At 36.7% G+C, this 16817-nt stretch overlaps 1 protein-coding gene across 1 annotated transcript in view; it reads left to right on the forward strand.

The window, feature by feature from the left end:
• Nucleotides 1-16817, forward strand: part of ARHGEF38 (Rho guanine nucleotide exchange factor 38) — a 128207-nt gene that overhangs the window by 56283 nt on the left and 55107 nt on the right. The window contains exon 3 of the mRNA XM_001170503.7: nucleotides 4452-4575. Within this exon, the coding sequence (XP_001170503.5) occupies nucleotides 4452-4575 (124 nt within the window). The remainder of the gene's footprint in view (nucleotides 1-4451; nucleotides 4576-16817) is intronic.

Raw genomic sequence — 16817 nt, forward strand, 5'->3', positions numbered from 1 at the left:
ATGTATTCTCTTGTTTCACAAGTTGTCTCTCAACTCTGATTATTGTTTTCTTTGCTGTGCAGAAGCTTTTAAGTTTGATGGAATACCATTTGTCTATTTTTGGTTTTGTTTCCTGTGATTTGGGGTCATATCCAAAACATAATTGCACAGACCAATGTCATGGAGCTTTTCGCCTGTGTTTTCTTCTGGTAACTTTACAATTTCAGGTCTTACGTTTAAGTCTTCATTTTGAGTTGATTTAGTGTGAGGTAAGGGTCTAGTTTCATTTTTCTGCATGTAGATAGCCAGTTTTTCTAGAACCATGCATTGAAAAGACTGTCCTTTCCCATTGTGTGTTCTTGACATCTTTGCTGGAAATCAATCAACTGTAAAAGTGTGGATTTATTTCTGGGCTCTCTATTCTGTTGCATTGGTGTATGTGTCTGTTATTATGCTGGTACCATGCTGTTTTGATTGCTATAGCTTTGTAGTAGATTTTGAAGTCACTGAAAACTACTTAACATTGATAAAAGAATTTGAAGAAGACATGGATAAATGGAAAGATATCTGGTGTTAATGGATTGGAAGAATTAATACTGTTAAAATATCCATTCTACCTAAAGCAATCTATAGACTAAATGCAATTCCTATTAAAATTTCAATGACGTGTTTCATAGAAATAGAAAGACAACCTTAAAATTTATATGCAACCACACAAGACCCTGAAGAGCCAAAGCAACCTTGAGCAAAATGAACAACGCTGGAGGCATCACATTACCTGATTTTAAAACCTAGTAATTATTTAAATGTAATGGGAACTGGCTATTTGAAGCATATCTTGCGATAAGTACTTTTGTAAAGCAATAAATTAAATTGCCAATTGAAACACTGGCCTTTAATCTAGAACCAGAAATACCATTTGACCCAGCAATCCAATTACTGGGTGTATACCCAAAGGAATATTAATCATTCTACTATAAAGACACATGCACACGTATGTTTACTGCAGCACTGTTTACAATAGCAAAGACATAGAATCAACCCAAATGCCCATCCATGATAGACTGGATAAAGAAAATGTGGTACATATACACCACGGAATACTATGCAGCCATAAAAAGGAATTGGATCATGTCCTTTGCAGAGACATAGATAAAGCTGGAAGCTATCATCCTCTGCAAACTAACAAAGAAACAGAAAACCAAATATGGCATGTTCTCACTCGTAAGTGGGAGCTGAACAATGAGAACACATGGACACAGAGAGGGGAACAACACACACTAGGGCTGATTAGGGGGTGGGTTGGGAGAGGAGGGAACTTAGAGGATGGGTTAATAGGTGCAGCAAACCACCATGGCACATGTATACCTATGTGACAAACCTGCATGTTCTGCACATGTATCCCATTTTTTTCAGAAGAAAATTTTAAAAAAGAAACATTGGCCTTTAATTTTTATGTTTTGTAAGTCTGAATTATTATATATTGACTTGACTTAGAATAGTGTGTACTCAGACTGTCTTTTTTTTAAAAAATGAATTTTAATCCATTTAAAATGTAATTCAACTTAAGCTTTTAGAGCATTACCTGTTTCCAGTGAATGATTAATAAATATAAATACATGCTTCCTTGAATTTATATCAGTAATCATAAAATCATCTATCAGTTTTAAAAGTCTACGTGGACCAGGCATTTGTTTGTTCCTTGGCATAGCAATGATTGGATATGAATTCATTTTATGATTCACAGAATCCCCATGGGCTCATGGTGATATGGGCGTTTGAAATCAGGCCAATTGATGTTTTAATCCTTTCTGTCCTTCAGGAAGAAGTGGAATTAAAATCTATGTTTTTGTTATTTAGTATTTGTTGCACTAAGCTAAGATTACAGATAAAATGTAGAATTAGATCCTTGCTAAATGGATTCATAATCTAAATTAAACAGATATACAGGAAACTGACCTTGGGAAATAAATTGTAGGAGTGACAAATTGGTGAAAAACTCAGGAACAAACCAAAACATCTAAACAGAGATAGTAAAGTACTCTATTATTAATATTTCCTAGTAAAGAACGAAGGCATAGAACAAAAAGGCCAATTTCTGAATCCAGTTCTCCCCTGAACTTCTTGCATAAGTTTGAGAATGGCTCCTCTCTTCACCCTGCATTATTTTCTGTATCTTCAAGATGGTTCATCCTTTACAAAGAAGTTGGAGTCATGTATGAAATAATAAACATGAAACACTTCAAGTTTCTCAGAATAAAGTTTCCAGAGCAAAATGAAATAATAACAGGGATACATTGTATGATTTACTGCTGATAGTTTATCTTATAAAGCAAGTAAATTAGGGGCTGAAATTTTATATATTAGAAGGATTTATTTCAAAAATGATTTTAAGAAATATACAATCAGTAAATTTGAACTAAACCAATCTATAAAACTTTGATTCATACACAACTTTTGGAAAACATCTTGCATTATTCAGAGTTATTATACCTTTGTGGATTTAATTAATACCCAACACATAAGGCAATTCTTTAGGATAAGTAATGTGCTAAATCAGTGGTACTCAGAGATATATTACATTTGAGCCATTGATAATAATGAAGTATTATTAAATGACAACTTCATGTTATCTACTTAATAATAAATTATTAAATAATAACAAAAATCCATGTAACTGTTATATGCCTTTTAAATATTTTCTGTGATATTAAATATACTTTCTAATATAGAAATTGAAAATCTTGAACCTCTCTAGATTACAAGCAAAAAACCACATGTGCCATCTCCTATTAAAGTGAATGATCAGTTAAGGAATATTTTGTGACACTGGATTAAAGACCCTAAGAACTAATAGTGATTACAATGTAATAATTAGTATGGAATTATAGACAATTTCAGAATACATAAAACTAGTTTTTTAAAAGTTGTCTAATCCTATATTGAAATAAACCACTGCATATAATCATATGAATTTGATTACAAATGAGGCTGTGGGTTATCTTGAGGACAGGATGAATGATGGGAAAGTGAAAAATTTCCCAAGATGGTTGAAAGACTTGTATACAGCAAGACCATATTGCATAAAAAATAACTGACATAGTCACCACATTTTGAAAAGGTGCAATGTGAAGTCATGCTTCCACATTCAATGACAGAATATCCTTACCAAAATAATATTGGTATCCAATATGGAGAACAGTGGATGGGACAATGTCAAAAAGGGATGGGATAAAAAGATGAGCAGGTTGCTTTCTTCCTTACCCCTTGAATAGACCCCACACACACCTGAAGAAACTGAGTCTGAAATAATGGAAAAAAGCTGTAGTTGTTGGCCTTTGTCTGCAGAATTCCTCCATGTCTCCCTTTTATATCCCTTGTTCCCAATTCCCCTAATTTCTCGGCACATTTTCTTTAATTGGATTCTCTGTCTCTTTCATTTCCCTAACTTTGCTGAGCTGGTTTTAAGCCAGCAACTCTGATTTTCACTTGTGCTACTCCTCCATGAATTGATTATTGATGAATTAATTATCCACCTATGACCTCATTCACAATAAGTCATGAGTAAAAGGCACCTACTCCTGTTCCCTGATGTAGCCCAGTAGAGCCTGCACCAATACGGCTGTGGCCTGACCAGTCACTATATGATTATGAAAGGAGATCCAACTTAAACTAAAGGGAATTATTTTGAATAAGATTCATCAAAATCAGAGCACATATCTCACCATATTCAGATAGCTGAGGATAGTTGTCCATCCCTCTACTAACCAATCACTACCTATAACACAGTCTGGATTCTTTTGTAATTCTTGGTACATAGAAGCTTCTCAGAAATTATTTGATGAAAGGATGGATAAATGAATAAATAAATTATTATAAACACTTGCTATAAGATCTAAGAATAATTACACTGGTTGTTAAGGGTGTGCATGAAATAACAAAATATAATGAATCCTTAATTAGTAGAATATATTTAATGATTTCCATTTACATTTATATCAAGAAAAAAAAAAGGAAAAAGCAACCCAGCACATCTACTTGTCATCACTTTTCAAACATCTGTGGTTTAAAAAACAGCTTTGAAAATAGTTACTTGCCTCGGGTAAGGTCTGACTTCTGCTGTATAAGCAGTAAAATATTCTAAATCCTTACACACTAGTACATATCCTCATAGAGGGCAGTTAATACCAATTAGGCCCAAATCTTCCCATTCTGGTTCTTATAGGAATATATAGATGTATGTTTGATACAAAACATATTCAAAATTTTTTAAAAAAGACAGAAGTAACAGATGCATCATCCCAATTTCTTGGAAAAAAAAAACTGCACTCTAGAATTCCTAAATAAGAATGTTAACAGAAATGGTTAATGGAGACAGCATGCGCTGGCATTTAAAATGCTTACTGTTTAGGAGGAGAAAACATCCTAAATACAGTGCTTCTCCATCAGCTCAATGTTTTTTGTTTCTTCAGATTGATAGGCTGGATGTGGATAGCTTGTTTAGCAACATTGAGTCCGTGCATCAGATATCAGCCAAGCTGCTGTCATTGTTGGAAGAGGCCACAACAGACGTGGAACCGGCCATGCAAGTAATTGGTATGTTTATTCTCTTCTCGAGTTCTACAATACAACAGGAAATAATTTTTTAATAACCTCCCTTTGCTTTGGTTTTTTGTTCCTGACTCACCATGCTTCCCAGGAGATATATAAATGCTAAACCCATCTTTGGGCTCATTGTAATTATGCAGACTCTGTGTTTATTTTCAAATGGGTTTATATCCATTTGCTGAAGTCCCTCAGTAGCACAAAACATACCATTTGCTTTTTAATTTCCAATCTTTCAATCTCTTTGCTTTCCAGATGTTCTGTAATTTTTTTTAATGGCTAACACTTACTTGATCCTTAAAGAATTAATTATTTAAATATTCTAATAGCTTTACTGATTTCTCATTACAATGTTTTTTAGATCTTATGCCCATCAATCAATTTTTTTAGATTATAAACTTCTTACCTGAGGAATGTAAAACTATTAAAGGAATGTAAGTTATTAAAAATTTACACAAGTTCTACTTTTTTTCATGCTCTCTTTTTTTCTGTATTATTTACCTTCCAAATATGTTTTTACTGTCAATCAGATATATTTATTTTCTTACTATGGTAGGATTCTCAAAAATAACAACAGAAAATATAATTTGAAAAGTATTGAGCCAAATTTTTATGCTCTCCATTTCTTGGGAATTTCCAAGGGAATATGTGCTATGAATTCCTTAAAGGCAGTTTGCACTTCGAGACATCATACAAACAGTGTCATGTAGGCTAAGAGTTTTTTAAAATTATCGTTTCTCTATTTCACACTTAATATACAATAACTCCTCATTACAAAAGTACTAAAACAATTCAGGAGCACGTAGAGTAATGGTAAAATTTCCCTTCATATATCCCTCCAATGCCACTGCCTTCCCCACAAGTAACCACTTGTTTGATGTAGATCTTTACTTTGAGATACACACACAAAGACTACACACAAACACTTTATGTCTTTACTGATTATGTCTTTGTTACCTTTTATTTGTTAGAGTTATAAAAAATGTCATGGAACTGGTCTTGTTTAATATTTATAGAGAACCAAAGTTTAATGAGGAAAGCTGATCAAAGAGATGAAATATAGTGAAAGAAATGACTGGGCAATAAGGCCAGCCCACTCAGAAAGATTTCTTCCACAGATAGGTTTAAATTCAATTGTTCTTTGTGATGAAATGTCCCCAACAAATTGTAAAAATATTTCCTAAAAGAAGAACTCTACTCATTACCACACTAATTCATTAGTGTGAATTCATTGGCTATTCATTTATTAATTCAATCAATGAATAGTTATGAAGTAGCAGCATATTCACAAGATTTGGTACTGTACCACATTGCTTGGTATCAAAAGGTGAAAGGGCTCATTTCTCTCTTTCAAAAACATTCAATCAAACAGCTTCTTGAATTGAAGGTGTGGGTATAATACACCATCAAAGCAGTTTCTACACTACTGCAAAAATTGGAGGATAAAGAAAACATTTCTAGATGGAAACTCCAAGGATTCTTGAAGATGTTATTTGGGCTTAAATTATAGATTCTATTTCAACAATAGGGTCCATGTTGAGGAGAAGATTCCAAATAGAAATGACAGCATGAAAAACAAGTGTGAAACAAATGCCAAATGCCAAGTGTGTTTAGGAAATGAAGAGTGATCAAGCTGGAGTGAAGGACTGACGTAAGCAAGAAATGAGAAATGAACCTGAAAGTGCAGAGTAGGGACTGGCAGCATTTGGAAATGAAGTTTGGAATTTACTGTACAAGTAATAAAGAGCCACTAAAAGATTTCTGGCAAGGGTGTGATGAGACACAAAAGTTTCTGGAGAGAGAAAGATATGGTAGGTCTGAACAGCATGCAGAGGAGGAACTGAGTCCTAGACTAGTAAATAGGTTGTTATAAGTAATATAGGCATGTGGTAATAAGCATTGAGACTAAGGGAGATACAGTGAAAATTTTTAAAAATGGGGTCATTTCAAGAGAAATGTAGAAGAAAGCATAAACAAGTTGTTGATTCATGTGCTGAAGTCAAAAACAATTCCAGATTTAAGGTGACCATGTATTGCGGTTTGTCTAGAGCATACTGATTTTAGTGTATTACGTAAGCATTCAGTCCAGTTTAGCATTTGTCATGGACTTTTCCTTTTTAAAAATTATTATTATTATTAGTTGCGTCAGAAGAGGTTTTATAAGACCTTTACATCATACTTCAACTTCTGACACAATCTCTTTTAGTAGAGTGTAATGCGCAGTTAACGGTTCTCACTGTACCACATGGTAAACTCTGAAACATAGTCCATCTCTCCTATGCCAACCTTTTCTAGTCTCAAGGAAAGTTCTATCTTTCTTTGAATTGCCACATGCAGGGAAGTGGCGGATTAAATGATGCTGTTTGGATATGAACAGCTAGAAACTGCTAACTCCTTTCTGTCCTGGTGGTTGTGGATGTGTTGGATGCTGCAGACCCCGCCATCTACTGGGTGTAGCAGCTAGTTGTGTCATGACCCATGCTGGGTGGCCCATGTCATGACCTATGAGAGGCATGAAGCCATCGGGATGCCAGTCAGTGGGGTTAATGGGACACGTTTTTGCAGAATAGATGTAAATAAAATATGTATGGAAAATAGGGCCTGAGAAATCATGCTACAGAGTGTCTAGAGACTCTTGCTATGGTAATTTGGTTACCTATTGCATGTTATAGATTGACAACTCTTTTACAAATTTTTTGGTTATGTTTCATTCTGAAATAAACCTTTTCAGAAGCAAGAATTTAATATATTCATGTTTGTATTAGTCCGTTTTCACACTGCTATAAAGAACTACCTGAGACTGGGTAATTTATGAAGAAAAGAGGTTTAATTGACTCACAGTTCTTCAGGCTTAACAGGAAGCAAGCCTGGGAGGCCTCAGGAAACTTACAATCATGGCAGAAGACAAAGGGGAAGCAAGGACCTTCTCCACACTGTGGCAGGAGAGAGAGAGCACGCCAAGGGGGAAGTGCGATGCACTTTCAAACAGCCAGATCTCATGAGAACTCACTCACTATCACAAGAACAGCAAGAGGAAAGTCCACCCCCATGATTCAATCACCTCCCACCAGGCCCCTCCCCCATCACCTGGGGATTACAATTCAAGATGAGACTTGGCAGGGGGGATACAGAGCCAAACCATATCAATGTTTTAGAAAAATTTTGATTTTCTTTATCTCAAGAAAGTTGCTGAGCCTATAACACACAAAATACCATCCATCAAAGGGTCCTCAATGCTATCATTGACCATAGACAATCAGAAGATAGAAATCTGCTGAAGCAGCGGCAACATCTATGTCAAAGTTTAGTCATTATTTTTAAAAGACTGTGCTCTAAGCAAGTGATTAAATGCATGCAGCTGCTTAAGGTGTGTTTACATTTCACTGCATGCAGCATGACTTCTCATTTAGGTCAGACAACAGTTTTCCTAGATTAATTACATTCATTTTTTAATTCTGAGTTTCCTTAGGCCTATGAGAAATATAAAACAATGGTTACTAATGAGTTGACGCCGTTAGCAAAAGAGTACTGCAAACAGTTAAATGATGACAGTTTTATATCAATGTGAGCAGATGAATCGAATAATAGTTCCAATAGCAGTTAAAATTTTAAAAATTCAATTCACAGAACCAAAGAAAAGCTTTTAGAAGTTTATCATGTCAATGGTGAATTGTCTGACCTTATTATAAATGCTACTGTCACTTTAAATTAAAAATTAAACGTTGTGACTGCAAATGATAACATAACTACAAATATTAGTGGAGCACAGCATCATAGTAAAACAATGATTTTATTAAAATAAAAATCTATAGAGCAGACGTGTAGTTGAAAATGATTGCTGTATATATGATGAAGGTGTGGAATTTATTAATTGAAGTAAAAACTGTAGTGAAAATTTGCATTTATTTTTATATACACAAAATTAGAGTGAATAACACTACCTGAAGAATAAATTTGATATTTAATTAAAAATAATCTTATGTATGAAACTATACACTCTCTTTCCTGCTGGTCATTAATCAGTCTTTGGAAATGTTTGATTCTTTGAAGCACCACTTTACAAATCAACCAGAGTGTCCTAACATGGCATTGGACTATTTTTGTAAACAAGGCCTCTGAAATTGAATTGCATTTTGTTAAAAATCAGTTGGAAGTCTTTAGTTAAGGTATTCATCAAATGGAGAAAATAACTTCAATTTTTAATCTTTACAAATAACAATTATTAAAAACAAAATTGCAAATTGGATGACATTGAAATGTATCCCTATGAAAACAAGGAGTAAGTTTAAAAAAAATAAGCAATGAGAGCTCATGTATACAATATTTAATTTTGAAAGTCCATAATCATGCTTTGGAAAATCTGACTTATGAAGAGAAGCCTTTGATGGAGCTCCTCTTTAGTAGGATAAAGTAATATTCTGTACCAGATTTCACAATCTACATTTGGGAAAATATTCCAAAATTACAAATAGAAACAACTTACTTGGTGAGTTTTATTTTGAAAAAAAGAGAGAGAGAATGAAAGAAAACAATTCAAATGGAAGCAAAAAGATAATGCCTATAAAAATATTTCAGCTCAAATATTTACTTGTTTTAATATGTATAGTAATGAGAGTTTTAAAAGCTTCTATTTACCATAATTTCCTTTGAGCTCAATAGATATTTCCTTGCTTATAAAGTATTTTCTCAGTTTTAAATATTATGGTTTACAAATTTCAGCAGTAAAATAAATATGCTGATATTGAATTATAACCCACAGAAATATCAATGAGTTCTTGCTGATATAAATAAATGTGGAGAAAGGACAGCTGTCCATTACAGATTTTAATTAATAAATACAGAGAGAAAGAAGAACGACTGGGCATGGTGGCTCACACCTGTAATCCCAGCACTTTGGGAGGCTGATGTGGGCGGATCACGAGACCAGCCTGACCAACATGGTGAAACCCTACTCTACTAAAAATACAAAAATTAGCCGGGCGTGATGGCACGCACCTGTAGTCCCAGCTACTCAGGAGGCTGAGGCAGGAGAATCGCTTGAACCCAGGAAGTGGAGGTTCCAGTGAGCTGAGATCGTGCCACTGCACTCCAGCCTGGGTGACAGAGCGAGACTCCGTCTCAAAAAAAAGAAGAAAATGGAAAATCAAATTCACGTTACATAAACACCACAGTCAAATATTGCAGACAAAATCTACTGGTTGATGCTATGTTTAGTGGGTGAAAGTTAGAGGAGAAATATACTTTTCATAGTCTCAAAACTTTCTCCCCAAGTAATTATTAACCTCAAAGGGAAAGGTGGTAACTTTACATTGAGAAACCTAGCAGGGGCCACCTTTATCTAGAGATCTAGAGTTAATTTTCCTTCTCTGACAATCGTATTTTGATATGTAAGATGTTAATATTGGTGAAGCTGGGTAAAGAGTATTTGAAAACTATTTGCACTATTTTTTCAACTTTTCTGTAAATCAAAAATAGTTCAAAATAAAAAATTGAAAACTATGATTTACAGAGAAAACTCAATTGAAGATGTTCATACTTTCAGATTCACTAATCATAGAATTCCAACTTTGAGGAAAATTACAGAAAATTTTATTTAAAAAATTAAGACAATGAGGCCATATTTGAAAAAGAATCAGTTGGAGTCTCATTTTGATATCCTTATCCTTTGTATCTGGGCTGGCTTTGCGACTTGCTTTGATCAATGAAATGAGGCAAAATGATGTTCTACAAGAGCATTATCACTTCTGCTTTCTGCTTGTGAGGGGAGAGGCCCAAACTGCCCAGCCATTCCAAGCAACACAGCCAAGGCCTCAGGCTTGAGAGTAAGGTCCTTGTCAGCTGGCCAGCTGGCCCCCAGCCAGTCCGCCAACTGACGGGAAACACAGAAGTAAACCTCATCAAGGCCAGTTAAATGCTGCCCAATTGTTGACCCATACAATTGTGAGCAAACGAACAGTTATTGTCTTAAGCTTTTAAGTTTTGGAGTGATTCTTTTTTTTCCTGTGGTAATTGCTAACTAATACAGATTAACAGGTGAGAGATTAACTTATTTCAACTCAAATGGTGAGGGAAAACTTGATTTGGAAGTGGTTTTTGAGCTTGCACTTGAAAGATTTAGAAAAGTGGAGACTGGGTGCAAAAGGCTTTCTAAATGAGAAATAGGGTAAAGGCCTCAAAGCAAGAGTACAGGAAATTCTGAAAAAGGATAGCAGCAGCCCTATGTGACTGGAGCGTAGTGCGGAGAAGGCTTCTCTGAGCCAAACGTTGTAGACACACCAATACGAGTTCACTGGCAATTTCCATTACTAAACCTTTTACCAAAGCACTTTCATTCCATAAGATAAACTGATTGTTGGTGAGATGTTTCCAAAATTATGTTATCACAAATGAAAAGCACAGGTGTCCCATTTCTTTGTCCTTAGATGGCACAAATAAGAGTTTGTGATTCACAGCTGCAGTGCCAAAGGGAGAATTTTCCTGATACCTAGATAAACTAGGAAGAAAATTTTACTCAATAATAACACTGGAGTTTGGATAAGGTTTAAGTTTAAACACAGGGGCATATGCTTGCAGATCTGAGAGCTCTGAGGAAGTTGTCTGTAACTGTCATGCCAAGATACAAAGTGGATTTTAAAATCTTGACTTAAGCACAGTGACTAGATAGGAAACGGGTTTTCAATCTTTATAGATGGGAGTATGAAATGTGGCTCTTGTTTCCACTTAGATGGCAGTGTAGAGTTTAAGAACACATGGGTTTTAATATCAGGTTGACTTGGGTTACATCTCGTTTTGTCCTGTTGCTAGATGTGCAATCTTAGGCAAGTTACAAAACCTAATTGAACTTCAGTTTCTTATCTGGAAACTGGAGGCAATAGTACCTATCCCATATGGTTTTTATGAAGATTTGACAAAATTATGTGTACAGAATGATAGCCCAGTGCCTATCCCTAATTAATATCCAATAGATTATGTTATAAATTATTATCCCAAGAATATTAGATTTACCCATCTATTTAAAATGCCTGATTTTTTCTGTATGTAACAAGTGAATAAAATGTGACTTTTTCTTAGAGGTCCTGATCATGTTTTTCAAACAAGTCAGATTTGCTGGATGTGTGTGATTTCTAGATGCTTCCAATATCTATGCATCTTAATGATTCATGGATCTCATATGGTGACATACTTTTTTCTGTGAAGGGAGATTTAACATATCAAGTGTCATTTTCACAATTGGTAGAGTGAACAGCAATGGCAGTAATTAGTCTCCAAAGATGGCCCTCAATGGACCATGCCTCCTAGTTCACATTGTTATAGAGTCTAGTGTCATATTGACTCTGGACTGGCCCTCTGATTCACTATTACAATGTGGTGAAAATGACACTGTATCAGTAATTGGGCCCAAGCCTTAGAAAAGCCTGACAATTTCTACTTTCATAATTTTGGAAGCCTGCCATTTAAAAAGTTGAGATACCTTACTGGAAGTATCATGGAGAGAGACAGCAGATGAGACTATGTAGAGTGAGAAAGTGGCACAGCTATCCCAGAATCCCAGCAGAGGCCAGCCTCCCAGCTGTTCCTGCCAAGGCACTAGATTTGTGAAATTAGTCATCTCGGACATTAAAACCCAGATAAGTCCTTGGAGGACTCAGCCTGAGTGGATGTCAAGTGTAGCAAAAGAACCACAGAGTTGAGCCCAGTCAATCTACAAAATTGTGACAGAAAATAAAAATGGCTGTTGTTTCAAGATACTAAGATTTGGGATGGTTTGTTACATAGCAATAAATAACCCAACAGCAATAGTCCTCTTATATGTGTTTGCATATTATAATGTTTCAAAGTATTAAAACAAGACTGTCATGAACATGCTTGAGTCTACTTTACTGGCTTACCTCATGCATAGTGTGCTGAGAATCAGACTGAAAGAAGCTTTTGATAAAGGAATTGTAATTTCTTGTATGCATTTTCCTGAGGGTGACTCTCTCCTTGGAGAGAAATAATTTAGAGCTTTCTGTTCTTTGAAGGTGTAGTAGGTGATGCACTGTTGTTCTATAGCAGTGCTTTGTTTTCCTAAAGCAATGTTTCTTGTAGGTCCCTGAAGTAGAAATCTGTGCCTTTAGCAGTGAGTTTGTGAGAAGAGTACTAGTTGCTGACAATTCATATCATAATGCTGTGTGGGAGACACTACATCGGAGCTCACTTAAATGAATTTTTCAGGATTATTATTGTGTGTAAGTGTGTGCATGTTTTACTCAGGACACAAATAGGCTTGACCTGGTTAATTTTGGCCAATTGGGACTGGTTGGGAGGGTCCTAGACCTGCATACTTGAATGTATGAGGTCAGTGGGAGGTTTGGGGGACACCCAGATGCAACAGTTGGAAGATCAGAATGCAAATGTTAGAAGTAATAGGAAAGCTGTCTGCTTTGGAGAAAATGACAATGGGGAAATGGTATTTTCAGGATCAAGGATACACCAATCCTCACAAGAAAGAAAAATTCAGCAGGAAGCAGGTACCAGGCTGTAACATGGGGGATGGACTTCCAGTCTCCTGAGCGGGGTGAATATGGGTCCCAGTGCTGCTAGGACTTATTTCTTACAATAAAAATAAAATAAAGGTGGCTTAGTAAAAAGTCTTACAGTTCTGATTTCTGAGGAGGATGGTAAGTTCTAGGATGCTATGCTGATGGAGCCTGCCAGTGGAAGTCAGTGGCTTAGCTGTGCCAGGAGGAGTATTGGAGAGTTGAGGTCAGATTTGAATGGACCTGCGAAAAGTCACATATTGCGCAGGATACACATAGACATACATTTCTAAATCCCAGGAAGGAATGTAAGAGTCTATGAGTTCCTGAACACTTTCCCAGCCTCCAGGAAGCTAAAATGAGAAGTACATAGAAAGAGTAACAAACCTTGAAGTTGCCCAATAGCCTGGAAAGAGCATGGCCTTTGAAGTGAAACAGATCCAAGTCTTAATCCTGGCTGTCATCACTAGTTTGATGGCTGTGAGCAAGTCACTTGAGCCAGTAAGGATTCAGTTTGCCTTCCTGTAATAAAAAGCTGGCCAACAGGGTTTGATCAAAAAGGGGTTTATTTTTCTCACGTCACAAGAAATCCGTAACTCACAAGTCCAGGACTAGTGCAACTGCTTGCTGCTCCTTCAACCACTTCCCTTCACAATGCTCAGCATGTGGCTTTTGATATCATCCCTTAGATGGCTACTCCATTTCCAGGCATCACTTCCTAAAGACAATGAAGCAAAATCACCTCTTCAGAAGGCTTTTGTCATTTTGGGGGAATATAACCATTTTCCCAGTGACTTCTACATATATCTCATTCTATTTTGCACACGTATTATTTCATTTCACATACATACACACACAAACACACCTTTGCACACACACTTGGCCATCTAAATACCAGAGATGTGGGGAAAGGTCAATACTTTTAACTGGGTGTGTTACCAGTCCAAATTCTATGCCTTTGGAAGAAGGAAGAACAGATAAGTAAATAGCAATGGATTCCACATGCATTTGTTCATCTTTTCAATGGGGACAACAAGACTCCCATGGCAGGAAAATATCAAACACTGGGCATAACCCCTCCAGAATGTACGCTCCATGAGGGAAGGAATTCTTGTCTGTTTTATGACTGTTGTGTCACCAGCACCCAGAATAGTGTCTTTAATAACTATTTGCTGAATGGATGAAATTAGAGATAATAGTAAGCGTGCAGTGCATTGGCTGGCACACAGAGGGTCCAGGAGGTGATTGTTGTTACTGTCATCACTGAGTCTGTCTGTGGTCAATGTCATTGTCAAATGTCACTTTCAAAAGTCAATGTCATTGCCAGAGATTGCTAGGTAATATAGAGCAACTAGCTACAGCAGAGGCAAGCTTTCTCAAGAGAGGTATTTACTAACGTGAGTTAAATGGAAAATCATGGATTGGTCTAAGACAGGGTTTTCCTCAGCGTTGTCAACCTTACATTTAAAAAAAGTTATTGTACCTTTTCCTGATCCAGCCAGCAAAAACTTTCACTTTCTCAGAGAACCAATGTTGCCTCAAGATGTCAGTTGTTAAAGAATCCTGACCTGGAGTTAAAGTATCTAGAAGTCAACAAGGTTCAGGAAGACATCGTGAGCTATCATCAAAATATGCAGCTGTATTTTTTAATGTTAGAACTGGACTAATATTTCAAGAGCATCTATTCCATTACTGAGACAAAAACAGTAAGAGCTGATTTGCCCAATTTATATTAGTAACTCTGGACACTCTCAGAAGGGACTCTAGCTCTTCCAAATATAGGCCAGAGCTTTTTCCTCTCCAAACATTGACCCTCTCCACAGCCCACTAGCACCCCCCAGTTTGTCCTGCTCAGCTGCTAGCCACCTCCCATGGCCAGATGTGCTGAGTGGATGCCACCTTAGCTTCAGAACGGCCCCTTCTTTGAGAGCCCCACCACAATTATGACATCGTCTTCCCTGGCACTGGACACAGAGATGATCACGACAGGTTCCCATCCTCCACTCTGCTCTTTTCCTTTCTCTGTTTCTCTCTTTAGGGTCCAGCTCCCTTCATTGGTCCCTCTTCTTCATCTCTCATTCCCTCCTAAACCCAACCCTCTAAAAATGCTATTACCGCATCACCAGGGACCTCAGAATTGTCAAATCCAATGAACACATATTTTTTCTGAACTTATCTTACGCTAGTGCTTCTGAAAAAAAATTTTTACCAGAATATTCTCAATATCAAGACAGAAATATCATAAGCCTCAGGAAGTGTGGAGTTATGATCTGAAGCTAGAGCCACAGGCATGAAATAACTTGGAAGTCTTATTTTGTCATAAGAATTCATGTCAGTTTTCCAGTCTACTCTTCTAGGAAACCAGCGTTTTTTCCTTCAAATTTCTTAATAAAATGGATACTCAAGGGATACACTTGTTTTAATCCCATGGCTGCATGTCCCACCTGCTGCCTGTATTTGGTTTGAATATTATAACCCTAGCCAGGGTCTCTTGGGTATCCACAGCAGCAGTTTTATCCCCTAGGCTAGGTGGAAGCTATATGAGACTGAAGGCAAGGGAGTGTGGCCTCTTTAAGCAGCATATACTCTTTCAGTTTCTTTCTTCTCACTTCCTCTCCTTGTTTTATGCTCCCTTGGAGAACAGAATGAGGCTAGGAAAGAAAGGGAGAAAGTATTCAGATGATCTGGCATTTGGGCTGGCGAATCTACTGCCTTGTTTAGTCATGGCAGCTGGGCTCCCATCCAAGGAGGATAAGAAGACCACGGGGAGCAACCCTTGAACTTGGGGTGAAAGCTGCCAGGAAAGCTCTTTCACTGGAGATGGCATACCATGGAGTTTTCGCTCAGCTGTGTGTGTCACTCAGGGAAATGACAGTCAGAGGCCTGTATTGTTGCACCCAGATCTCAGACCTTCTTTCCAGAGAGTGGGCCATCTCTACCCTCTGTTCATCACACCCCCTTCTCTGTATTCTAAATACTCTGCCTTGACCACAAGTTTTATTTAGAACCACAGATAACTTCCTTTTGGGATATATCTCAGGCCATAATTTATACATGAGATTTTAACTAAAATTATTTTTGTAAACATTATCTTAGTTGGTTTTTAGAATTGAACTTACTGCATAGTTTTTCTTGTTAATACAAGCAACATCCAACTTTATATCCTCCATAACTAACAGTTCATGTCATATTTTCATATAATTTTTAAATGAAATGTAAAAATGGGTAGTATAGAGGGGGCCTTAACTCATCAGGATTTCTCCCAAAATATTTTCCTGTCAAAGAGAAAACAAAACAAAACACAGTGAGTAGATTAGAATTAAGTTCAGCTGGGAGAAACAGAAACAAAAACAAAACATTACTAGCATAATAAGACAGATGTTGATTTCTCTATGTGTAAAAGTCTGAAGGGGATGTGTTCTAGAGCTGTATGGCAGCTCTGCTCCACAGGGTGCTCTCGGATGCAAGCTCCTTCCAGCTCACAGCTCCACTCACAAAGAGGTGGCTGTTATCTTCATGGACAAGGTAAAGGTATTAATAGTATCCAAATCCTAGGTAGCAGATGGAGACAAGGATGAAGACAGTGTAAAGGCTGAGCCAGCTGCCTCTTCAGGAAAATTCCTGGACATTGTCATGGGACACTTTCATTTATATCCCACTGTGGGCTTTAATTACATGGCCATACCAATTGGATGGGAGGATGGGAAATGTCAT

The sequence above is a fragment of the Pan troglodytes genome, chromosome 3 (assembly GCF_028858775.2).
Source record: "Pan troglodytes isolate AG18354 chromosome 3, NHGRI_mPanTro3-v2.0_pri, whole genome shotgun sequence".
Taxonomy (NCBI): domain Eukaryota; kingdom Metazoa; phylum Chordata; class Mammalia; order Primates; family Hominidae; genus Pan; species Pan troglodytes.